The sequence below is a fragment of the Phanerochaete carnosa genome (assembly GCF_000300595.1).
Source record: "Phanerochaete carnosa HHB-10118-sp unplaced genomic scaffold PHACAscaffold_5, whole genome shotgun sequence".
NCBI lineage: Eukaryota > Fungi > Basidiomycota > Agaricomycetes > Polyporales > Phanerochaetaceae > Phanerochaete > Phanerochaete carnosa.
Window position 1 is genome coordinate 3567974 of NW_006767632.1, and position 22766 is coordinate 3590739.

Here is a 22766-nt window from a genome sequence, read left to right on the forward strand (position 1 = left end):
GGTTAAAGATGAACATCGGAGGAAAGTGACTACAGCGGGAGACGGGTGTGACCAAACATGCACAAACAAACGTCCACCTCGATTTCGTCTATTTCTCGAGTATGCTGTTCAATATGGCGAGGGCCGCACCGTGTTCAAGTTGATGACCAGGCTTCAAAATCGTTCTCTTCGGGCGATCCGTATTGAGCGTTCTGCTCGCCGATTCGAGACACCACTCCATGAGCTTCTCCATCTTGTGCTTGACCTCTGCCATCTGCGTGCGCTGGGAAAATGCGACCGGGTTGCGGTAACTGAGCCAGAGGTAGACGATGACCACCTTGTGCGCCAACTCAAGGGCCGAAAGGCCCCACGCGGGCGGCCGATTGCCCATGCACTCCGCGTCCTCGATCTCTTTGAGGATCTTCTGCACGCCCGTCGCCTTGAGGAGCTGGCGGTAGTCCACGGCCAAGGACTGCGTGTAGATCCGTATTAGGTGCGACGTCATCTCGAGCATTTCCGGGTCCCGCCACTGGATGGGTGCGAGCCGCAGCAGGTGGCGGTCGCCGAGCGTGAGCCCCCCGGCCGTCTTATCGACGATGTCGAACGCTTGCGCGATGTCGCGCACGTTCTGCATCTCAAACGAGGGGTGTATCCGCGAGACGTACCCAAAGACCAGCTCGGCCGCGGACAGCGGCGTGCCCGCCGGGAGTACCTGCACAACCTGCTCGAACCGCTCTTGTGTGGGGTGGATGCGCGCGTACTTGATGGGCTGTGCAGTAGCCCGGAGGGCGTCCGCGACCACAGGCAAGTCATTCTCCCAGAGAGTGGTGGCCACGCCGCTTGCGTCGTTGTCGTCGTGCATCCCGAAGCGCCCCGCACGACCAGCAATCTGCTTGATCGACGACAGGCTCAGCGGCGCCATCTCATGCCCATTCCATTTAGTTGTTGTGTCGAAGACAATACGCTTGATTTTTCTACAGAAGCGTAAGCGGCGAGTAAAATTCATGGAAGCGAGCTTACAAGTTGAGACCCATGCCGATGGCGTCCGTCCCGACCATGATATCGTAGCCAGTATCCGGCTTGTTGAATAGAGAAGCCTGTTCTGTTCGCAATTCGGGAGGCAGTCTGCCATATGCCACGGCGCACTTCATCTTAGTCGCCCGTTCAATTTCTTTCTTGACCTCGAAGATGCGAGAACGTGAAAACGCGATAAAGCAGTCGCCCTTGCGTGCCTTGGAAAAGTCGCCGTTCAGAGATTCTTGCGCGACAGTGAGCGGTGAGAGACGCTGGTACCGATTGACCTCGAGCTCGTCGCCAGTGTCACGCACGATACTTTCGACGACTGGCACTGCTGTCTCTTCTCCACACAGATGGATTTCCTTGGCGTTTAGTGAGAGCAATGCCGACGACCATGCCGGACCTCGCTCGGGGTCTGCGATCATCTGAATTTCGTCAACGACCGCGACGTCGTACTGCATCGCACCGCCCGGCGTCATCTCCACCGTGCAACTCAGCAAGCCCGCTCCCTCTTCCACAGTTCGCTGCTCTTCGCCCGTGAGGAGATTGCATGCGCGTACGTACCGCTTGTTTCCCTTCTTCTGAACGGCAGGCTTCTCGCCGTTCGGGGCTACATCGAGGTTGATGTCCTCGTCGGGCTCCGCGTCCGCGTCGGGGTCCTGACCCAGAGGAACGATCTGGCCGTTGTTGAGCCGCTCGAAGATCTCGTGTGCGAGGAGACGGAGAGGGCCAGCGTAGATGCCGTACTCTGCGGCGGCGAGGGCGCGCAGGGCGTTGTAGGTCTTGCCGCTGTTGGTGGGCCCGACGTGCATGATGATCTTCCTGCGCGGAGCCTGACGGGTGAGCGGAAATGACGCACCAGGGTCGGAAAGGTCTGCAGCATGGAAAAGGGACGAGATGGATGAGAGCACCGAAGATGAAACCAGCCCGCTCAGGGCTTCACGTCCTTTTGGATGTGAGGCCCATTCGTAAAAGAGGCTCGTAAAGGTCGCATCTACCTTGTCTCCGGACTTTGTCTCCGACAGGTCGTCGGCGATTCGTTGTACGCGTGCCGGTGTGATATCGAAGAGGTTGAAGAATGGCGTCGTCCGTAGAGCTTCGTTGAAAGCGGAGAGAACGATGGGAACATCAGGAGATGGAATGCCGTATGTCTTGAGCCTTTCGTGAACATCCGGTCTCGCTACCCAGCCGAAAGCTTGAATAGACAGAGTCGACAAGAGGCTCTGCGCGTCGACGCTCGGGAATTGAGGCCGGGTAACTTTAAGGCTCGGGGAAGAAAGGCGACTTGGCGGGGCGCGTGAAACGGCAGATTTTTGGGAGCGTCCAGCCTTGTTGTCAAAGGCTTGTTTTTGTCTATGTTTTGCTTCGAGGCGTTTACGACCAAGTGCCGCAGACCGAGCTCGGCTGAGGACGAGAATCGGGGTCGGGAGAGAAGTCGGTCGAGCGCGACATTGTGAGGCAAGGAGCCTGTGCATAGGCTTTTGAGGTAAATTAATACTCGCAGCTTTTGTCCTGTCGCTGCTTCGCAGACAAGAACGTGAGCGCGAGGATAGGGAACGCGCAGAAAAAGATGAACCCAGAGGGGCAGAAGCGCCGGGCGCGCAAAGCAACGGTTATTATATTGCCTCCATGTGGCTTTGATTGCACCTGTTAGGATCCCAAGCTGCCACTTGCCATTTCGGTACGCCGCTTTCAACCACCATGGCCTCCGTTTTGCCATCCCGCCTCGCGGCGGTCACAAGGCTGCGATGCAGCATCTTCCAGACGGCGTACAACCCACTGTCCGTCCGTACAGGCGCCAAATATCTCCGCGCCCGTCTGCGCGGTCCCTCCATGATGAACTACTATCCGGAAGTAATAGCCGTTCCGAACATCAAAAAGGAGTATCCAGACTGGGAGATCTTGGACCTGGCGGAGCAGCAGAGGTTGGAAGATGTAGAGGACAGAAAGAGCAGAGGGAAGGGTACGCCGAGGAAAGCAAAGAACAAGGGTGCGTCTACCAGTGTCTCGCCGCGTAGGCGCAAGCTCAGCCACTCGTTTTTCAGACGAGTCTCGCAGGACGAAGCGGAGACGCTAGGTGCTTACAGCTGGGCAGCAGTTGGGCTTCTTGCTTTACGTCTACTCTTCATGTGTCGTTGCCTCAGCTTGCATGCGGTGCTCCTCTACATTGTCCTGTCTTCACGTCACCAATACCAATCCTTTCGAGGTGGCCACTCTCTGCACATCCATCTTGTGTCGACTCTCTTGCACAACTGTGGGCCGACTTTGATGGCTGTGTTGCCCCCGCATTCTCAAAATACACCCTGGCTCACAATGGCACGTCGAAATATCAGGGTGGTCCATCCCTGACCCATGCGTCCTGTCCTGAAAGGGCGATTCAGTTTGTATTGCACACTCACGAATTGGCTCAAAGTGATGACCTGACTCAGTTCCCGCCCGATAAAGAACAGTGAGCTACGTGCTGTCCGCTCTACCTTCGAAATTCTCTTGTTGAGAGAAACGCAGGTGACGACTGCCTTCAGCCAGCGGGGGCCCAGGCAAAAACGTGTCCTCGTTCGTCGTTTTACCACTGAACGTGACTTGGGTAGTCATTATCGTCGGCGTTTGTGCAACTACCATGTGAGAGATTCAGCTGTTCATTAGTAGGGTCATGCGGCGAGTTACGGCCAATTATGTGAATTTCAAGGCAGATAGCGTGTAGATGACGGTATTGGATGGGTAGGCTTGCTAATTTACACGATCGCTGCTAGATACATGTGCAATTCTGGTATATGAAACCACGAACAGCCCCTTCAGGCTGCAGACGCAGCGGCTATCGTGTCTCTCAAAGTCTTCTCCATGTAGATCCATGTTACGACGATGAGGTCCAGGATATCCAGTGCGGATGCGTCGACCTCCAGCCTCGCCTTCTTGCGGGTGAAGATGTTATCATAATGGTACTTAACGACAGTCGTGGGTTGTTCCCCGTCCACGTCGAGCTGTGTGGCGTTCATGGTCAGCGATGCGCGCAGTACGCGAGTAATGCAGCAGATGCTCACATGCCATGCCCGGCTTAACTCCCATTTGTATGTTCGGCCGTCTGGGCCCACAAAAGTGCGGGAGCTACATATCTTGTGAGCATTGTCATGAATGAATTTATCACCGTGTGTACGTACTCGGTAAACCTCCCTGCTCTCGGTAGAAACTTGTCGACTTCCATGATCTGTCCGTTGTATATAATTCTAGTAGGATGAATAGAGTGCCAGTTGATCCTTGCGACCTCCTGCATGCTCCCCGAAGGCTCAGGCACGCCATCGTTGGGCGTATATTTCAAGATTTTCGTCGTGCAGTTTGACAGCTTGAACGGTGTAGAGACTGAGTAGAGGACGCGGCCATCTGGAGTAGAGAGCTCAGTTTTCAGGGGGTCACTATGCGACATGATGAGGTCCATTTTGTCAGCTGCCACTACTGCTGGAGGGCACGGGCACGGCTTTTAAATGAATCTACTGCGCCTAAGGGCCAGCCCTACCAGTAAGCGACCGCACTGCATCATCAGCATCAGGCCACAATGTATACGGACAAGCTGCGCAATCACGACCAGTGGCTCGCCCCACGACATCTGCTGCACAATCATTTGCCGATGGGGTACTGCGATAATTTGCGGTTCCGGCAATGCCTAGCACCATTATGAACACGCTTGTTTAGTAGTAATGATATATGGTATTTCCGAGAGGTACCTCCGAGACTTTGCGGGCCATGACCAGCATTTCAGCACAAACCGGATCAAGCAACGGAGATGGGTCGGAATATGCCATCTACACAAAGCACTCGGTGTGATATGTTTACGTAGATGGCATGTCCGCGTGGGGTCCCAGCTCGTCTTCCATTTGACGAGTGAGCGGGAGCTGCGCCTTTCGTGGGCACCAAGGCTTATGCATTGCCCGTGCTAGAGCTAGATAACGGAGCGTATCAGGGCTCGGATTGTATATACCATATACATTCGGCATTGGGTAAAAGAGGGCTTGTCAGTCATGGCTGCTTAACTTTACCCACAGCTGTTCATTAGCAGGGATCATGCGACCGTGACGAGCTCTATGTGAATTTCAAGAGCAGACGGATGGCGTATAAATGTCGGCATGGTCGATGAGCAGGTTTGCCAGCTTCCATAATCGCTGTTAGGTACATATGTAACATGCTGATATACAGAATCACAAGCGGCCTCTTCAGGCTCCAGCCTAGTATCGCATGCCATGCTTCTGCGTTACGCGGCCGCTGACGCAACACTGACCCCACCCTGGTCTCTATAAGTCTTCTCCATGTAGATCCACGTTATGACGATGAGATCCAGAATATCCAGCGCGGACGCGTCAACCTCCAGCCTTGCCTTCTTGCCACTCAAGATGTTTGCCCAATAATATTTAGCGACAGTCATGGGTTGCGCCCCGTCCACGTCAAGCTGTGTAGTATCCATGGTTAGCGACGCGTATTACTCGAGCTGAGATACTTGCATGCCACGACAGGCTCATCTTCCATCTGTATGACCGGCCATCTGGGCCCACAAAGGCACGGGAGCCACATGTTTGTGAGCATTATCCTGAGCGGATTTATTGCCATGTATACCTACTTGGTAAGCATCCATGCCCTTGGCAGAAACTTGTCAACTTCCATGACCTGTCCGTTATGTATAACCCTGGTAGATCCGATGTAGTGCCAATTAATCCTCGCTATCTCCTGCAGACTCCCCGAGGACTCAGGCCCGCCGTCGCTGGGCATGTCTTTCGAGAGTTTGGTCGTCTGGCCCGACAGCTTGAACGGTGTAGAGGTTGAATAGAGGACACGGCCATCTGGAGTAGAGAATTCGGTGTTCTTGGGGTTATCATGCGACAAGGTGAGATCCATTTTGCCAGTTAACACTCCTGCTGGGGGACGCACACTCGCCTTTAAATGAATCGACGCGCCTGAGCTCCAGCTTCAGGCGCCGCGGCCTGCTGACCAGCCCTAAGCAACCGCCACCATCAGGCCTAATACACAGAGCTGCGCGATCATGATCAGCGGTTCGCCCCACGACCTCTGCTGCGCAATCATATAACAACGAGGTGCTACGGATGTTTGCGGTCCCGGGAACGTCTGACACCGTGGTGAAGAAGCTAAAATCTGCTATTTTCGAGGAGCGATGGTAACAGCATATCATCTTTACGGGTCAGCATTTCAACACAAATTGGATCAAGCAACGGAGACCGGACGTGGACGGTCGCGACGCCATCGCTTGCCATCCCGTTCACCACCCCGCCGTTTGTGCTCGACGAAGACCCAGGTTATCACTAACAGGTCCAGGAAGTGCGTCGCAGCAGCATCGACTATGAGTGCTGGCTTCCTGCCCTTGATGAGGCTCGGCTGCTGCATTCTTGCGACGACGACAGGCTTCCCTGGACCTTCGACGAGCTCGAGCTGGTGTAGGGTAGTCTCGGATCAGTCGTAAGCGCGCGACTTTTAGCGGGCTGCGTGCATACATAGCTTGTCAACCAGCCCATCCTCCACTTGTAGGCCTTGCCGTCGGGCCCCGCGAGGCAACGAACCCTGTTATTCTTGTGGACTTTCCGAACTTTGAGCTGGCTTGCCACAACATACCTATTGAGCATTCCCTCGCCAGGCATCAACCTGGAAAAGTCTACTATCTTGCCATCGTAGACTAGGCGAGAACTGCCGAAGGGATTCCAGTTTATTCTCGCCAGCTCGATCGACTCCTGCGAGGTATGACCGTCCTCGTCTAGGACGTGCTTCGTGATCGTCGTTGTCTTGATTGTCAACTTGTTAGGGGTGAATATGGTGTAGAGACATTGGCCGTCGGGGGTCAAGAGGTCTGTCTGGATGGCACAGTCGCGCGACAAGGTCAGCTCCATGTCGTGGGTCAGGGTGAAGGCATGCTCAGCTGCAGCGCAGAGGAGAGTTGAGCTGGATGGAAGGCTGTACGTACGATACTCGTTTTTTGGGTTCTGCGGCGCACACGCGGATGTGTATCACGAGACTAGGCACGGTACTGCTCGCTTGCTACTAACTAGTTGGCAACGGGACGAATTTCAAATATCTGTTGACTATCGCTGCGCAGCGTCGGTTCGCAGCTACTATAGACTACGGATGACCCTGGCTACTCTGCGGCGGAGACTACATGCAACGAGACTCGTCCATTCGGCATTAGCGGCGCATGGTACTATTCAACAGCGTCGCTAGAGATGTTTATGCTCCATATCTCGCCTTCTCTGCTCAACAAAGACCCAAGTTATCACGAGCAGATCCAGGAGAGGTACCGCCGCAGCGTCGACCTCAAGTGCGGGCTTTGTGCCATGAATGACATTTCGTTGTCGCATTTTCGCAACGACAGATCTTTCTGGACTTTCGTCTAGCTCAAGCTGCAAAGGACATCAGCACGCCGAATAGACAAATTGTGTAGGTTATAATGCTCGCGCACATGGCTTGAAAACCAGCCCATTTTCCACTTGTAGGACTTGCCGTCTGGCCCTATGAAATAGCGAGTTCTAATCATTTCGTGAGCCCCTTGAAGAATTGGCGGGATGCCTCGAGGACGTGCCTACGAAGCAGCCCTTTGTAAGGCATAAACTTGTCAAATTCCATAATTTTGCCGTCGTAGATCAACCGTGAGCTGCCCAAGCAGTGCCAATGTATTCTTGCCAGCTCTGCAGACTGTCCTGTGGAACGACCATCCTTGCCCCGTGTATATTTCACTATTGTCGTTGTCCTGCGACGCAGATGGCTCGGAGTGGATATCGTATAGAGACACTGGCCGTCAGGGGTCAAGAGGTTTGTGCTGATGACACAATTACTCGACAATGTCAGCTCCATGTTGCGCATGAACGGTAGGTGTAAAGTTCGACCGCAGGACGAGGGAAGCAGAGTCGGCTTAAGAATGCACGCAACTTTGAGTTCTATCCACGCGGATACAAATCAAATATCCACGTCGAAAGCGCCGAATCCAATGCTCAGGACTACTCGCGCTGCAACGATATCTTTATGTTAAGAAATTTTTGGCATGTGCCAATTCATCGAGCTTCATCATCCATTCCTCAGACTGCCGGCGAAAATCGCCAGCTGGGCAGGTTCCTACTAGTAGCACAATGGTTACTAGTCAAGCACAGCGAAAAACCGAAAAACTGACTTTTGAGGGTTCCGTAGGGGGAGTTCCTTCCTAGTTTTGCTGATTATATGGCCGACATCTCCAATTTGTGGGCGATTCTACCGCTTACGTGCACCGTGCTCATCCGAGTCAGACGAAGATCGACAGGTTCTCTGGCCGCTCTGAGCGCGTCGGATTGATGCGCGGATTGACGCGCATTTCCTTCCCCAGGTTCCAACAGGTCGAGTGCCGCTGCGCGTTCTTGCCTGCATGCCACCCTCTCCTTTTCTTCCTTTCTCCATCCTGCCAATTTTTTTGGATTAATACTCTGGAGCATGCTTTTTAACATACTTCCAGCAACTCTTCAGTATCTCTTGACATCCTACTTCTGGAAGATGCCGAATGTGTCGCCGCCAGCTAGCTCGATGAAGTTCGAGCTCCGACACGTCCATGGCCTTGTCACCAATACTACTCGAGTCGTCTTCAACAATGTTGCTCAGTCGTTGTTTACTGCAGATACCTATGAAGTTCAAACACGGCCGACGAGAGTGTCCAAGGCGCGATCTCAGTCCGACTTCTTTAGCGCACGCTTCGGACGTGTCGAGCCTATGTGGGACAGTTTGGAGGTCGAGGGTCCTAATGTGCGCGACCGCAGAACGCTGCAGCTGCTAGCAAACATGTCCAATAATGCGTATTTCGAGGACCACGCGAAGACTGGATGGTATGACCTGGGATCCGAATGGAATACGGTGCGTCCTTACCTGCGCTATCCTACTATCTTTGAGCTGACATCATGCACCAGAGCTATCCCTTTGGGTGGGAGCCTGATGCAGATGGATTCCGCGGACATATCTTTGCGAACGAGGATAACTCTACTGTCGTCGTCTCTGTCAAGGGAACCTCAGCCGGCTGGATTGTGGGCGGCAGCGGACCTACGACGCGTAAGGACAAGCTTAACGACAATCTACTCTTCTCTTGCTGCTGCGGTCGCGTTGGGCCGACGTGGACCCCTGTATGCCCGTGCTATTCAGGCAGCTACAAATGTGACCAGCAGTGTCTAGAAGACAGCCTCGCGGAAAAGAGCCTCTTTTATTCTGTCGGCATCGTAAGTAAACCGATACTTTATCTCAATACCAGAGGAATTGACAAGGAGTGCAGAATTTGTATAATAACGTAACATACATGTATCCTAATGCTAATATTTGGTTGATCGGTAGGCACAAGCTCCAGCTCCTCACAGGCATAACTGAAGTATCATACTCCAGGGCACTCACTTGGTGGGTCGCTGGCGTCTCTGATTGGAGTAACGTTTGGAGCCCCAGTCGTCGCCTTCGAGTCTCCCGCTGAGAAGCTTGCCGCGTCTCGATTGCACCTACCTATACCCGTGTGTTAACGACTTAGGAATCCACTTGCCATGGCTGATACCGCTGCTACAGCTGTCCACAGAGCATATAACGAACGTCTACCATACTGCTGATCCCATACCCATGGGAGTATGTTCTGGCTACACTTCACTTTGCACGGCTGGCGGATATGCCATGGAGACGCAGTACGTTCCAACTTTCTGCATTTAGAATTTTCCGCCTAATTCGAGTCTAACAGGTGCCACATGGGTAAAGTCATCAGGTACGACACAGTGTCCAAGCTTGGCTGGTCCGTCGACATTCGTACGCACGGCATAGCCGTCATTGTCGAGAAGCTTCTTGCTGCCGACTGGGAAGACGCAGAGCAGGGTGGTGTGCCTGACTATTACGAAGAGGAAGACTGCGTGGTGAGGTTCCGTTGTTCACATAGTATCCGCCTCGCTTTTGACAAGTGTATTGCAGGATTGTTTCAATTGGGAGTATGGCAACTTCAAGAACACTTCTGTGAAAGGCTGTCCCGGATCGACACTCTTGTAGACCTTCCAGCTGTAGCGGCCCAATATCGTAATTACACTCTAGACTGGCCACTAGGCCTGCATTGTCATTTCATATACATCGATGCCGTGCCCTCGCACGACTCTCGCGCAGGTTATTATTGTACAATACCGTCAAAATCCCGCACCCTCGCATGTAAACAGCCGAGGTATGGCTTTTCCTTTACGCCAAGCCCCGAATAGATAATCCGACGTTATGCTAGTTCACTTGATGCCAGCTAGCACCCTCCCGTTGTGCCTGTGCAGTGCTAAACGCCGCAGGCACAGCGTGCGAAATACTTGCCGAAAAGTGAAGACCGTCTATAATCGCCGTTCGGGACATTTTCAGAACCTTACACTACGACCTTCACAGTGAGGCATTAAGTTGCTTCTGTCCCCTCTTTCTTCCCCCTTCTGCCCTCCTGCAACCCTCGCAATGGCCTCTCAGCCGTCTCAGCAGTATGCCTGTAAGTCGTGGTTGTTGTTGTTTCAAGCATCGCCGGAGTCTGACGCTTTGCGCAGTCCGTGCCCAAAAACGCCTTGGCCTCGTCGGCGGTTCCCCCGACTATGACCCTGTGGAGAACTTTCCAGGTCCCGACGTGCCAGCCAGAACCTACCAATACAGCCCAGACGGCAGGCTATTCGCCTACGCCATCTCCACAGGCGTACGGATATACCAGGCCGAGAGCGCACAGCTCCTCCAGGATCTCTCTATCCCCAACGTTGTCGAGATCAACTTTTCACCCCGCGGTACCTACATCTCCATCTGGGAGAGGCCTGTCAAGTTCGAGGACGGCACACAGCACAAGAACCTGAGGGTGTTCTCTGTCTCCACCGGCGAGGAGCTCATCGCGTTCTCGCAGAAGTCCCAAGAGGGGTGGGACCTGCAGTACACCATTTCCGAGTCGCATGCCGTGCGCCTCGTGTCGCAGGAGATTCAAGTTTTCCGCCCCGCGGAATGGTCGAAGGGGATTGTTGACAAGTTGAAGGTCGAGGGTGCTGCCAGCATTACCCTAAGCCCTGGGTTGAATCCCTCTGTTGCCATATTCGTTCCCGAGAAGAAGGTGCGTCTGCCATACGGTTTACGTCTGATCGATGCTTATTGGTGTACAGGGTGCGCCTGCTAGCGTCAAAATATACAACCTCCTCAGCTTGGCCGGGTCACCTTTGAGTCAGAAGAACTTCTTCAAATCTGATCGCTCCATGATCAAGTGGAACACCCTCGGCACCCACGTCCTCGTGCTCACCTCAACGGATGTCGACCAGGCTAACAAAAGCTACTACGGCGAGACCGGCGGCCTTTATCTTCACAGTGCGTCAGGCACCTTCGACTGTCGTGTGACGCTCGACAAGGAAGGCCCTGTCCATGACTTTGCTTGGAGTCCTAACAGTAAGGAATTTGCCGTCACGTATGGATGTGAGCTCCCCTTCTTTTCCTTTAATTCTCGCCCTGATTGCTTTTAGATATGCCTGCAAAGACCGTGCTCCTCGACCAACGCGCCAAGGTTTTGCATGACTTTGGTACTGCTTTCTGCAACTTCGTCTCGTTCAATCCTCAGGGTCGTCTGATTGCCTTGGCCGGCTTTGGTAACCTTGCTGGCAAGGTCGACATCTACGACCGACGGACGTTGACCAAGGTCACCACCATCGATGCGTCCAATACGTCACACTGCGAGTGGTCGCCCGATGGTCGATTCCTCCTCACCGCTACCCTTTCCCCGCGGTTGCGCGTTGACAATGGTATTAAGATTTGGCATTGCACGGGACCGCTCGTGCACGTTCAGCTCGTCGATGAACTCTACCAGACGTCGTGGAGATCCACCCTTGTCGACTCTGCGCCCTCATTCCCCGCACAGATTCCTCCCGCGCCTGCACCCTCCGCCAGCGTCGCTGCGCACCAGGCTGCTGCTAAGCCTACCCCCTCCAGGGCAGCCGGTGCGTACCGTCCACCGGGTGCTCGCGGCCTGGAGGCGTCCTCCGTTTACAAACGTGAGGACGGGACCCCGAGTCCGGCTGGCACTCCCAACGGCCGCTACAGCCGCAGCCCTGCGCCTGGCCGAGTACACAGGAAACATATCCCCGGCGCGCCGACATCGCCGTCCCCCGTGCGGAACGGCGACCAGGAGAAGCGGGGCAGGAAGCGCAAGGGTGGAAAGGATAGCAAGAAAGCGAGTGCTGCTAGTGAGGAGAGTGTTCGGCCGTCCATCGAGATTCAGGTTAATGGGAATGTGGATGGGAACGAGAATGGGAACGGGAACGGGGTCCAGTCGCCTGCCAATGGCTCTGTCCCCTCTACCCCAGCCATTGACGCTAATGGCTTGGATCCCATTGCGAAGAAGGTTCGCAATCTCACCAAGAAGGTATGTCTTCACTGCTTCAGTTTATCATAAATGGCTTGTTGAATGCCGGAGCAGCTCAAGGCCATTGAAGAGCTCAAGGAGAAGCAGAAGAAAGGCGAGCGGTTAGAGGCTACTCAGCTCAAAAAGATCGAAACTGAGGCGGAGATTCGGAAAGAGCTCTCAGGCCTTGAGATCTCGTCCTAGCGCATATATTCGCTCGTTACGCTAGGTGTCTTGACTTGGCCATTCCGTTCACGAGTTCGTTCGCTTGGCTTCCTTTTCGAAATCCTTCCTCTCTGTCTCATCGCCGGGTTTGTTGTACTCGATTTAATCATGGAATAAATGGTATGTGGGATTATTCTGTTCGGGTACTCGGCCTCGATACTGCAGCTTGTGAGACGGGAGATTGGCTCAGCGCCACAAGCCCCCGGCTTCCCTTAAATGGGGTACCGACGCGCCATGTCCCGCCATCTCGGCGCATACAATGTCTAACGCCCGTTATGATGGCGGATCAGCGCCTCCATTCGAGCGGCGAGAAGAGACTGTTCAGCAAACTTTAACGAACCGTCGCCGTCCGTCAGCTGTCTTGTTGCCCTTCTCCTGCTTTCTGTCAGTAGTTTCGAGCTTGAGACAGAACGTAGCTGAGCAGCTTCCGCCCAGTAGGTGCATGGTGCCCATAGATGGGTCTGGTCAGAGGAGCTGTGCGATCGAGGGCATCTCGACCACCACTCAGCTCTCGGTCATGAACTGAAACATTGGCCGCCCGCAGCATACACTCCTACGTCCGCCGATGCTGTACCATATCGTAACCCGCCCCCGAGCGGTCAGAAAGCGGAAGCTACGACATGCGGAGCCCGCTCCTCCAGCAGTGCACGGCATGCGCTTGCCTGCTGCGCTAGAGTATTACGAAGGCGATACAGAGAAACCGGGCAAACACAATAAGAGTGCTGCAAAGAACGTCCAGGGTCCAGACGTCATTCGTGCGTGGGAGCCGTGAGCGTCAAGGGTAGAGCCGCCATTCGCGGACGTCTTCATCCTTGTTCTTCCGGCGACGGTGGGAGCATGGCGGGCAGAGACGTCTCACCATCAATCAGAGCCCCGCCTCAGGTACACAGGCACAGAGGCGGGTCTGATGGGCTCGAGTGAGCAGAAGCTCGCCGTGAACGTCTTGGACAACGCTTGAAGACAATTTAAGTATGCGTTCTGCATGATCCAATTTCTCGTAACTGTGACCGCTGCCTGCAACCAGGAAGCTGGCGGCCGCGTCGGTGGGCGGGCGGCGGGGCGGGAGAGCGCCCATGGTGGGAAAGGCGCGCTGTGCTGTGCGGCGGTTTCACCGCCTCCCTGTTTCGTGGTGGGCTTCGCGCTCCCTCTATGTATAGATCAACGTCGAACGCACTGATGGCGCTCCTCCGCCGCACACGAGGTTGCGCGAGGCTGGGCATAGATGACGTTACATCCTTCCGCATTTCACCTTTCATGGCAATTTCGGGGCGTTTGCTGTGCTCCCGACCATAGAGTTCGTGTAGTCGGGGCCCCCGCTTCGCGCAACCGCAGGGATTCTTCTGCCCGACGTTCCAACCGACCGTTCCAGGAATGCAGGGGCCTGTGTAGTGCGCTCGCTCGTGGGCGCACCGGGTCCTCTACCATGGACGTGTACGGTAGCACTCACTGCCTGCACACACTCGAGGCAAGATATATACCTATGACATCGAACGTGTATACGTCTAGCTCCCGTCACTCACACAGCGCTCTTGGGCATGTACAACTCCTTCCACTCAGCTGACCATAGCTTGAGCTTCCCTGGTCAACTCCCCAATGAGGCTTCCACTAGCTACGCTTTACCTTCAACCGATCCTGCCTTCAGTTTTGAGTTCGACTTCGACTTCGACTTCTCTTCACAGCTTGCAGTGGGTACCATCTTGGATATGATAATGACAGCGACACTGATACATCACAGACGCAGACCGAATCAATCGCTGCGTCAGACTATGTATGATTGACTCTTCGCCACTTGATGTGTACAGTATATGCTGACATAACTCATTAGTACCCTCTGCAGATGAGCCTTATGGCCCAGAACATGCCCATCGTAGTGCACTCAGATGCACTAAGTCAGCACAGCCACGGAGCACATACCAGTACCCAGCTTCCTACGGAGTGGGCCTCGATGCCCATGCAGATCCCTTCACACGGTACCTCGAGGACCTCACCCATACCGATGCCCCAGAGGTCGTCCAATCGGCACCATCCGTATATGCCCCCGGGAGCGGCATATAGGGGGCGGCTGTCGCGCTCACTGTCCTCAGAGCTCTCACCGCCCGCCCGCGCGACCTATCCAGCCGCGATATCGACGTCACAGAGCATGTCAACCATCGAGCAGTATCCCACGCACCTTACCGTGCCGACATACAGTTACCCAACGACACCTGTGACACCCGCCACGCCCGTAACGCCCAGCACGCCTCGCACGCCAAAACGCGTTCGCATCCCGCAATCCTTCGCGTCAGGCAGATCCCAAAGGCATCCCACGTACACTGTGCGCTTCAAGATCAACGGGGCCTCGGGCTTCCGTGTCGGTGACGCACTCGCGAACAAGGAGTTCACCGTCGATAGCCCCGAGGACATCGTCCTCGAGAGCTGTGTCGACCGCAAAGGCCATCTGCAGGTGGACGTGAGTCGCCGCTCCTTCCTCTCCTTTGAGCCAGAGCTCACCGGCCTCTGTGCAGCTCCCTGCCTCTCCTGATTCGGAGCAGACCATCGAACAGCGCGGCTCCTACCTCAACCTGCAGCGCGAGGTCATAATAGACAGGAGGCACAAGACAAAAGAGTACTACCGGTACACGCGCAAGGAGTTCGCGGTGGAGGTCGCGCGTGCGCTGCAGCGCGCTGCCGAAGTACGCTTTCGTGCCAGTCTCTGTACCGAGAAGGCATGCTAAAGGGTTCGGCTTTTGCAGCAAAACAAGAAGCTCAGGCTACGCCAGATCCCCTACGAGGACCTCTGGGTAACGTACGCCACCCGAGGATCCATGAATAAATGGGTCGTCGGACTGGAGAAGATTGAATGACCTCGACCAGGAGCCTAGGTACCCTCCGCGCCCGATCTTGCGTTCGCCCTCGGAGGGTATCCAGTGCCCATTCGAGGCAGCATGTGGCTTGATGCCATTTCTTTTCGTTTCGCTTGCGTTCGTGCTCACCCGCCGTCTGGCTTATGCTATATTAATATATGCCCCCCTTTTGAACCTCTTACCGGACATCCTTTACTCTAGCACCTACCTGAGACTGACGTCTGTAATAGAAAGTGTACCAGAGAAACGAATCAGCACGTTGTGACGGTGTGCTGTTTCGACCTCCTTGCAATTTGACGCAGGAGCGGGGATATGAACAGACCGGAGCACACTTGAGACGTTCTATTTTGAATTAATCAGTAGTATATTAGACGCATATACCCAGAATCTGCTTCTCGCAGTTCAAAGGATTCTATTTCTCTATGTTGGTTCGGGTAGATTGGTCTGATGATGAAGACTGAGCGTTTGAAGTAGCTGGAAGCGGACTGGAAGGTTGCTCGCGACGGGATGGGGGGTTTAGTTGGATGCGGGGAAGGGTCAACGGTGTGCCTTCGAACTCTGCCCAGCCCCCTCTCAGGCCAATCTCAACCACGCGCTCCAATATACGAGTTAGCTCGTCATTTCTGTACTGAGGTTAGTATTATATCGCGTGGATTTAAGAGGGCACACACTTAGCCTTCTCCTCTTCCCACTTCTCATTCAAATCTCGCGTTAACATGTCTACACTTTGTGAGAGCCCTTGTACCTGTTCTTGCAGCTCCCCTATTCGATCGTCCACATCTTCTCGTCGTTTAGTATTACTTCGCGATGACCGCCATGTTTCTGTTATGATAAGTGCAGCAGCTACGCTGAACAGGAAGCCTTCCGCCAGTGCGTTTGCGCCGTTCTCTATGGCCCTAGAATCGCAGAAAATAAGGCAAGGAAGAGGGCAAAGGCTGACAGACTCACCGAGTCTCAGACAAGGGTCGCACATGCTTCGGCGACTCGCCCAGGAGGCGCATGCGGAGTTGTATTTCCGCGCGATGCATGCGCTGCGCGAGCCCAACACAGATGTCGCGAAACGTCTCATGCCTACGAGTCTGCTGAGATACGCGTCGTTCCAGGCAGAGAACATACTGACTGCTTGACCTGCGTCTTAATTTGGTTGCTTATAGGTTTTGCTAGTGTCTTGCTGAGTCTGAGATCCAGAGCTCATCCTCATGCTGGCTGGACTCACCCGGATAACGAGGGTAGCTAGTTTTGCGGATGCCATGGCTTCAAATGAGCACCTGACCAGGTCCAAATTACCAGCAACTAAAAAGCAAAGCAATTGACGGGTTGAAGGGCAAGAGATCAAGCAAAGGTGCGGGCAAAGCAAGGTCGAGTCCGGCTCGGTACAAACGCGTGCATTCGGCAGAGACTGAGGTCAGGCGCCGGCTCGTCGCCTTGCTTCGGACGCCCACCACGCCGTCGGTCCTCGACGGTCGCAGGGCTACCCCGACGTTTCGCAAGCAACATGGCTGATTCGCAAGTTTTGAGCTCGCCGCTGTTTGCGAGGGCGCCGTCGGCACAGGCGCAATCGCCTGGCATATATACAGCGGCGGGAGCCAGGCGCGGACTCACGGTCTGTAGCACGCTCGGATGGAAACAGACTTATGCTCATCGAGTTCTCCTCCAGACTCCTTCGCTGTCTTACCTGGATCAGCTACGCGTCACCGAGGCGCTCCTCGCGCGCGACCACGCCGTATACCAGATGGAAAGCGTATGCGCGTCGAACCGTACTAAGGAGGCCGTCATCGTGCAGTTGCGCCACGAGAAAGAGAACCTCGAGGCGAAGCTCGCGTCTGAGATGATACCAGCAGAAAGCGACACGGAACGCTGCAAGGAGATCGAGATGTTACGCAAGTCAAATACCGAATTAACAGCGAAACTGGAGTCGCTGTCGTTGCATCCTGAGGGGACACCGACGATGTTGGCTATGGCAAGTATTCGCCATGACAGGTGAGTAATCGGAGTGCTGCAACCGTTCTCATGCAAGTGCAGTTGTCTCCCAATTTGCCTCACGAACTGCTGAGCCCTTCGTACGAAACTCCGAGAATACCCAATGTCAGTTTACTTCAGCGATCTAATCGTGACTTCGGTAATGAAATCTGTACATCTGCGGGCGCAGGCCGAAATAGAGGCTCCTGAAGCCATAATGCAAACTCGATACTCTCTTTTGTCCGACCTTCCTATTCCTTCGGATTTGCCCAGCGATTCTCTCATCCCGATCCTTATCCCTACGTCGTTCACCCTGCAAGACTTTTTGGCTACTATTACTGGGGTAAGAGCTTTCGTCTTGCATTCGCCCATGCTGCAGTTGGCATTGAATGTGATCTCTAGTCGCTACGCATGCAGTAAGTAGATTCTGCTCCGACGCATCCCGTGCAAAACACATTTTTCTCCAGCATTGCCAACTACCGTATTTTCCAAGAGAAAACGACCTGCTGGTGCCCCGTCCGCGAAGAGCATGGCTACTACCTCACACCCTTCTTCAAATGCAGCACCAACCCTCGAGTTATCACTGCGCATCGTTGGCATGCTGTCGATCTAGATAGCGAGATTAACCGACCCACTGGTGAGGGTGTCTTCCCGAGGCAGATTTTTTGTCTAACCTGTCGACAGAGTGCTTCTTCAACAAAGAAGGGAAATGGTACTACGCCGGAGTCTATAAGACGTTTAGACTGCGAGATATTGCGCCTCAAGAGTGGATCAAGCTACCCGCCGAGGTGCGTTAGTCGGGATCGGTCAGACGCAGGCTAAACGCCCCATACTCGGCCCATAATCTTCTATGAATACCCGTCGCCACGTTCAGACCACGCAAGTTCTGGTGAAGGAAACGGTCGCGCATCGCAAGAACGTCTCCCCGCAGAACATCTACGAGGTCGGCCAGCTCTACGCCGCTGGAGCGCTCAAGGCGGCGTGCATCGGGCTCCAGTGCATTGGATTCAACGATACGCTCTACAAAGGACTCCTCGCGCAGGCGGAATTGTGTGCAAAGACGGGGCGTTGGCGCGGACTGCCTGGCAGCGTCGGGCTCGGGACTGGCGCTATCTGGAACGCAAATGCTAATGTTGGACCGGGACTTGGATCTACGCCTTCTGGACCTGCTGGACCTACCGGGACTGGAGGCGACGCTGTCGGTATGATTGGATTGAGTGACGCCTAGGCTTTCGCTTGAAGACGCGACTACGACTTCGAAGATGCAAAGTGAAGATGATCGACTGTTTTCGCGCGGATCGACTCTCGCCTTTCAGCAGACCTCGACACCATCGACTGTTTACATTACACCTGTGTTTTACCAACATGATTTTGTCTCACGACGCTGTATTCTGTGTCCCTGTCTCGTTGAATATATGCATACAATCGATACCCATCTGTCTTCTATCCTAGTATCGTAAGGACCGAACTTAAGGAACAATCTCGTTGAGCAAACTGCCCCTGCCACGAGGAGTATGAGTTCACTAATATTGTGATATCAAACCGCTTCATGAATGCATAAAGAACTCAGACTCACCTACAGCTCGTCTATACCTCGTTTGGCCCTCATCCTCGGGGGCTGCTCCATTTCTACTCTCCGCACACCATCCATGCGCTTCAGCGTGCTCATTACGTTTTCTTGAATGGTCTCCCAGCTCTCGCGGGGCACGCTGAGTAGCTGCACGTCAGGCAGCGCGCCCACTGTGCCTAGATATCTCATGCTCGGGTGTATCGTGAGGCTCTGAGGGTTGCTGAACACCGGTGATGATGGCGAGACGGTCACGGTGAGGTAGATATTTTGCGTGTGGTCCAAGACATGCTGGGTGGCCATGGCGGCGAGGGGGAGAAGCAAGAGGTACTTCAGCGTTGAGTACAGCTTGTCGAGAGATGGTGGATAGAACGTTGTTGCTTGTGAACGCGTGACGTATGACGTAGGGAATTAGAGGACAGTTGAAGATGTTTCACAGTAGAGTTCACAGGCATATTTCAGCTTTTAGCCGCTACTTACCACTAGATCTCTGACCAATGTCATGATCTGTCCTAGCATTACCTCCACGTACGTCGATATATAGATATGCGCCCTGTAGACACGTTTGACTGCCAAGCCTAGGACCTTCTCCCATCATTTCATATCCTGCAGGTAGTTTGCAGGGCCAGCATCCCAAGATTGATCGATGCAGCACAGAGCCGAGTTGCACATTTTCACCAATGACCACCATCCCACGCTCACCAGGCCCCATTCCGCTCAAGTCGCAGGTCGGGGGCCACCCCGGCGTGATGACGAGCGAGGATGGCTCGCTGGTTATCAAGCCCGCGCTGCCTGTGGAGGTTGCGTTCTACCAGGCCGTGCTCGCGGACCCCTCGCTCGAGTCGATTAGGCCATACGTGCCCAGGTTCTTTGGCACACTCCGGCTCGAGGGCCAGGTTGACGAGGAGAGGAGCGCGTTCGGGCACATCGCGGTCAAACAAGAGAGCGCCGCAGCAACCAAGGAAGAAGACAAAGATAGGTATATTCGTACTATGCGTGCCTGACAGGCGGACTTATCAGCCAGGGACCTGCACAGTCCATTGTGCTCGAGAATCTCTCGTATGGGTTTGCAAAGCCAAATATTCTCGACATCAAGCTCGGTACCACCCTCTATGACGAGGACGCATCTGACGAGAAGCGCGCCCGCATGGAAAAGAAGGCGCGCGAGACAACGTCCCTTGAGACAGGTGTGCGTCTCACTGGCTTCCAGGTTGGTGTACATGCGCCTACGTTGGACGTGCCCGACTGATACTGCTTCAGATATACGACCTCGAGAAGAACAATCCAGTCATTACGCCCAAGTCCTACGGCTACTCCATCAAACCCGCAGACCTGCCTGACGGCATCGCCAAGTTCTTCATCGCCGCAGCACCCCAACGCGACAGCGGCGCAGCACCAGCTCACCCAGCTGATCCAGCTGCTGGGGCTGGTACCACACAGGGCACAGGCCTCCCCGCTGACGTACTGCTTCCAGTGCTCTCGGGTCTGCGCGAAGACGTCGCCGAGATACGTAATGCGCTGAGCGGCGTACACATGCGCATGGTCGCCTCCAGTCTGCTTATCATATATGAAGCAGACCCGGAGCGCGCACGCGAAGGCGTGCGGATTTGGCTGGAAGGTGAGGGCGACTCGTCCGGGAGCGACGCTACAGATGATGAAGACGAAGAGGACAACGAAGAGGGGACAAAGAAAGTGGGCCCGCCATACGCTATCAAGATCATAGACTTTGCGCATACGCGACTCAAGCCTGGGGAGGGTCCGGACGAAAGCTTGCTTAAGGGCCTCGACACGGTATTGCGGTTGTTGGATGGGCGAATAGAGCAGGTCAGGGCTCTCTAGGCGGGATTAATTTAGATCCACGATTCTAGTCGGTGCTATACCAGCCGAGATATTGGGAGTTTCGGAGGCCTGGTAGCATTTAATTTACTGCTAGGGAATCTGATATTATGCGCACAAGCGCATGGCTTTCGTCTGAGAAGCCGCAGGATGTCTTGAAATGTCTGAATGACATTCTGGCTGCCATGTTCAACAATTGTCTACCAGATAGAAGGGAATATTGTGGAAAGCAGGCGACTATGATACAGCGAGAGTAGAAGTGCTACGTCTTCATGATCCATGGCTTGTTGGCCATCGTCCATGCGTCCAGCGTCTTCCAGAATTGCGCTACGGTGGACTTGTCGACGTGACGTCTATTCGGGTCAATCTGAGGGTCACGATTAAGACGCAACCAAAGGAAATACTGCGTGCAACGGGCGTACCTTCAGTTCCGTGACATTCCAGTCTTTAATTTTTGGATTTGGCGGGTCAGTCGTGAGGGAGATGTAGAAGCCTCTTACTAAGGTATCGTGAGCCGGCCAATCAACAAGTAGGAAACGAGTGGGACGTACCATGGTGGAAAAGCACCTTTGGATCGTTCCACTTATATGGCTTAAACTGCCATGCCTGGCCAGTCGTCATCACACAGACCACCCGGTCCCATGCATCCTGGCCGAACTTCGACAGCGCTTCGGCAGAGTCCACGACAAAGTACCTTCGCTCAAACTCTCAGCATTCAACACTCACCAAGTACTGGAGGTACCCACCGCATCTGCGTCTCAGTCTCCCGCCCTGAGCTGTCGATTGTTGTCCGCCTGCGGTAAATGGCGATCACGTCTTCCGCGCGAGGGTTGCCCTCCGTTGCCGCACGTGCGCGCGCATCGTGGGGGGTTTCAAAGAAGGCATCTTGCAGGAAACGCTTGACGTTGTGCATCGTGACGAGAGACGTCGGTGACGAGGAGATTATAATAATCGGGTAGAGGTTGCCTGCAGAAGAATATTAGCGGACCTAATCGGAGGGCCAAAGATAGGTACACACGAGCTTTCTTTGCTTGCAACTTGGGGTCTGTCATGCACGGATATGAGCTTGGTCAAGTGAAGCATGTACGAATTGCTCACCAGGTGTTTGTGGCGTTGTAACAGGCCCGCCCTTATTCGTCTCCTTAAGTTTCTTGAGCTTATCAGCAAAAGCAGTCTTTACGCTGCTGAAATTCTTCCAACAGAGTTAGCTTTTGCAGCTCCCGTGACAAGGCTGAGGCAGGACGTACATTGGGCTTGACACCGTGTAGGACAGTATTCCTATCGCGAAGTTCAATCTCTCCGAGCTTGATTTTCTTGACCACTTCGACATCTGCAAGGTCAGGCATATGCTTCCGCTTCGTGGGAGAGGCCTGAGAGTCCATTTGCCGCGGTGCGCGAGGCGTCGACGGTAGAGCAGTCGCACCACGAGGGGGTGAACCTGGGGGCGTTGTGGATTCTGCTACAGCGGTCTGAGTCCCGGCTACATGAGCAGGGAACGTGCTTGAGACTCACAAATAGCGGGTACAATGTTCTGCAGGTCACTCGTCTTGCCTTCCAGCCAATCCACGACGCTCTTCCGCTCCGTGATACTAACGAACCCGACCGCGAGGCCGCTCTCCCTCGCCTGCTTCATGTATTCCGCGCCTGACATGTCCTTGAGCAGCCATGAAAAGTACACCGCGTCGAGAGTGAAAAAGTCCCTTGGATTTGTCGACGGGTCTGTGGACGTCAACCCAGGCTTGCGCAGGCGAGTTGGCGTCGACTTGGGCAGTGTCACCGACGGCGAGAGTATGAAGTGCGTTGCAGACTGCAGCGAGTCTGTCGAGCCTGAGCCATTTGAGTATTTTACGGGTGTCTTAGATTTGATTGCCTGGCGCAAAGCCTGTAAGGCGTCGGATGAGCTCATCGTGGATAATGTCTTCGACGCGAGCAGCCCACTCGCGAGCCGAGGTCTGGGAGGCTGCCCAAATATGGTATAAATCACGTGATTTGATTG

The 22766-nt window shown here is 54.4% G+C and overlaps 13 protein-coding genes across 13 annotated transcripts; 6 read left to right on the plus strand and 7 right to left on the minus strand.

Annotated features, from left to right (window-relative positions):
* Positions 1-205: 205 nt before the first annotated feature.
* PHACADRAFT_63855 (uncharacterized protein) lies at positions 206-1847 on the minus strand (the record flags this gene model as incomplete). The annotated part of the gene is made up of 2 exons (XM_007396345.1): positions 206-953; positions 1000-1847. Coding segments are annotated over 2 exons (1596 nt in total), but the record flags the coding sequence as incomplete, so codon positions are not given.
* Positions 1848-2674: 827 nt separating this feature from the next.
* Positions 2675-3356, plus strand: PHACADRAFT_257185 (uncharacterized protein). The gene has a single exon (XM_007396346.1). The coding sequence runs from the start codon at positions 2698-2700 to the stop codon at positions 3343-3345; it is 648 nt and encodes a 215-aa protein (XP_007396408.1). The 5' UTR covers positions 2675-2697; the 3' UTR covers positions 3346-3356.
* Positions 3357-3663: 307 nt separating this feature from the next.
* Positions 3664-4465, minus strand: PHACADRAFT_184816 (uncharacterized protein). The gene is made up of 3 exons (XM_007396347.1): positions 4152-4465; positions 4035-4098; positions 3664-3974 (listed from the first exon to the last, which is right to left on the minus strand). Exons 1-3 carry the CDS (start codon positions 4424-4426, stop codon positions 3789-3791), a joined length of 525 nt encoding a protein of 174 aa, XP_007396409.1. The 5' UTR covers positions 4427-4465; the 3' UTR covers positions 3664-3788.
* Positions 4466-5105: 640 nt separating this feature from the next.
* Positions 5106-5564, minus strand: PHACADRAFT_209610 (uncharacterized protein). The gene is made up of 2 exons (XM_007396348.1): positions 5484-5564; positions 5106-5431 (listed from the first exon to the last, which is right to left on the minus strand). The coding sequence occupies exons 1-2, from the start codon at positions 5499-5501 to the stop codon at positions 5237-5239; spliced, it is 213 nt and encodes a 70-aa protein (XP_007396410.1). The 5' UTR covers positions 5502-5564; the 3' UTR covers positions 5106-5236.
* Positions 5565-5582: 18 nt separating this feature from the next.
* Positions 5583-8259, minus strand: PHACADRAFT_257187 (uncharacterized protein). The gene has a single exon (XM_007396349.1). The coding sequence runs from the start codon at positions 6873-6875 to the stop codon at positions 6333-6335; it is 543 nt and encodes a 180-aa protein (XP_007396411.1). The 5' UTR covers positions 6876-8259; the 3' UTR covers positions 5583-6332.
* A 71-nt stretch (positions 8260-8330) lies between these two features.
* PHACADRAFT_145221 (uncharacterized protein) lies at positions 8331-10302 on the plus strand. Its single transcript, XM_007396350.1, has 7 exons — positions 8331-8853; positions 8907-9209; positions 9263-9317; positions 9370-9488; positions 9541-9653; positions 9707-9875; positions 9931-10302. Exons 1-7 carry the CDS (start codon positions 8440-8442, stop codon positions 10003-10005), a joined length of 1248 nt encoding a protein of 415 aa, XP_007396412.1. The 5' UTR covers positions 8331-8439; the 3' UTR covers positions 10006-10302.
* Positions 10303-10416: 114 nt separating this feature from the next.
* On the plus strand, positions 10417-12693 carry PHACADRAFT_257189 (uncharacterized protein). The gene is made up of 5 exons (XM_007396351.1): positions 10417-10468; positions 10524-11065; positions 11115-11418; positions 11466-12361; positions 12416-12693. The coding sequence occupies exons 1-5, from the start codon at positions 10438-10440 to the stop codon at positions 12542-12544; spliced, it is 1902 nt and encodes a 633-aa protein (XP_007396413.1). The 5' UTR covers positions 10417-10437; the 3' UTR covers positions 12545-12693.
* Positions 12694-13880: 1187 nt separating this feature from the next.
* PHACADRAFT_209613 (uncharacterized protein) lies at positions 13881-15716 on the plus strand. The gene is made up of 5 exons (XM_007396352.1): positions 13881-14250; positions 14301-14333; positions 14391-15014; positions 15070-15237; positions 15298-15716. The coding sequence occupies exons 1-5, from the start codon at positions 14101-14103 to the stop codon at positions 15406-15408; spliced, it is 1086 nt and encodes a 361-aa protein (XP_007396414.1). The 5' UTR covers positions 13881-14100; the 3' UTR covers positions 15409-15716.
* A 31-nt stretch (positions 15717-15747) lies between these two features.
* On the minus strand, positions 15748-16660 carry PHACADRAFT_145226 (uncharacterized protein; the record flags this gene model as incomplete). Its single annotated transcript, XM_007396353.1, has 5 exons — positions 15748-16031; positions 16080-16304; positions 16357-16490; positions 16525-16575; positions 16625-16660. The coding sequence occupies 5 exons, from the start codon at positions 16658-16660 to the stop codon at positions 15821-15823; spliced, it is 657 nt and encodes a 218-aa protein (XP_007396415.1). The 3' UTR covers positions 15748-15820.
* A 155-nt stretch (positions 16661-16815) lies between these two features.
* Positions 16816-18918, plus strand: PHACADRAFT_174292 (uncharacterized protein). The gene is made up of 6 exons (XM_007396354.1): positions 16816-17011; positions 17066-17372; positions 17426-17468; positions 17835-18004; positions 18052-18155; positions 18242-18918. Exons 1-6 carry the CDS (start codon positions 16904-16906, stop codon positions 18593-18595), a joined length of 1086 nt encoding a protein of 361 aa, XP_007396416.1. The 5' UTR covers positions 16816-16903; the 3' UTR covers positions 18596-18918.
* Positions 18919-18921: 3 nt separating this feature from the next.
* Positions 18922-19327, minus strand: PHACADRAFT_257193 (uncharacterized protein). Its single transcript, XM_007396355.1, has one exon. It carries the CDS (start codon positions 19235-19237, stop codon positions 18944-18946), a length of 294 nt encoding a protein of 97 aa, XP_007396417.1. The 5' UTR covers positions 19238-19327; the 3' UTR covers positions 18922-18943.
* A 75-nt stretch (positions 19328-19402) lies between these two features.
* Positions 19403-20820, plus strand: PHACADRAFT_145233 (uncharacterized protein). The gene is made up of 4 exons (XM_007396356.1): positions 19403-19850; positions 19955-20144; positions 20195-20552; positions 20613-20820. Exons 1-4 carry the CDS (start codon positions 19615-19617, stop codon positions 20771-20773), a joined length of 945 nt encoding a protein of 314 aa, XP_007396418.1. The 5' UTR covers positions 19403-19614; the 3' UTR covers positions 20774-20820.
* Positions 20821-20927: 107 nt separating this feature from the next.
* On the minus strand, positions 20928-22681 carry PHACADRAFT_145235 (uncharacterized protein). Its single transcript, XM_007396357.1, has 8 exons — positions 22268-22681; positions 22018-22229; positions 21869-21962; positions 21789-21815; positions 21517-21736; positions 21322-21464; positions 21193-21269; positions 20928-21137 (listed from the first exon to the last, which is right to left on the minus strand). The coding sequence occupies exons 1-8, from the start codon at positions 22674-22676 to the stop codon at positions 21033-21035; spliced, it is 1287 nt and encodes a 428-aa protein (XP_007396419.1). The 5' UTR covers positions 22677-22681; the 3' UTR covers positions 20928-21032.
* Between the last annotated feature and the right edge of the window lie 85 nt (positions 22682-22766).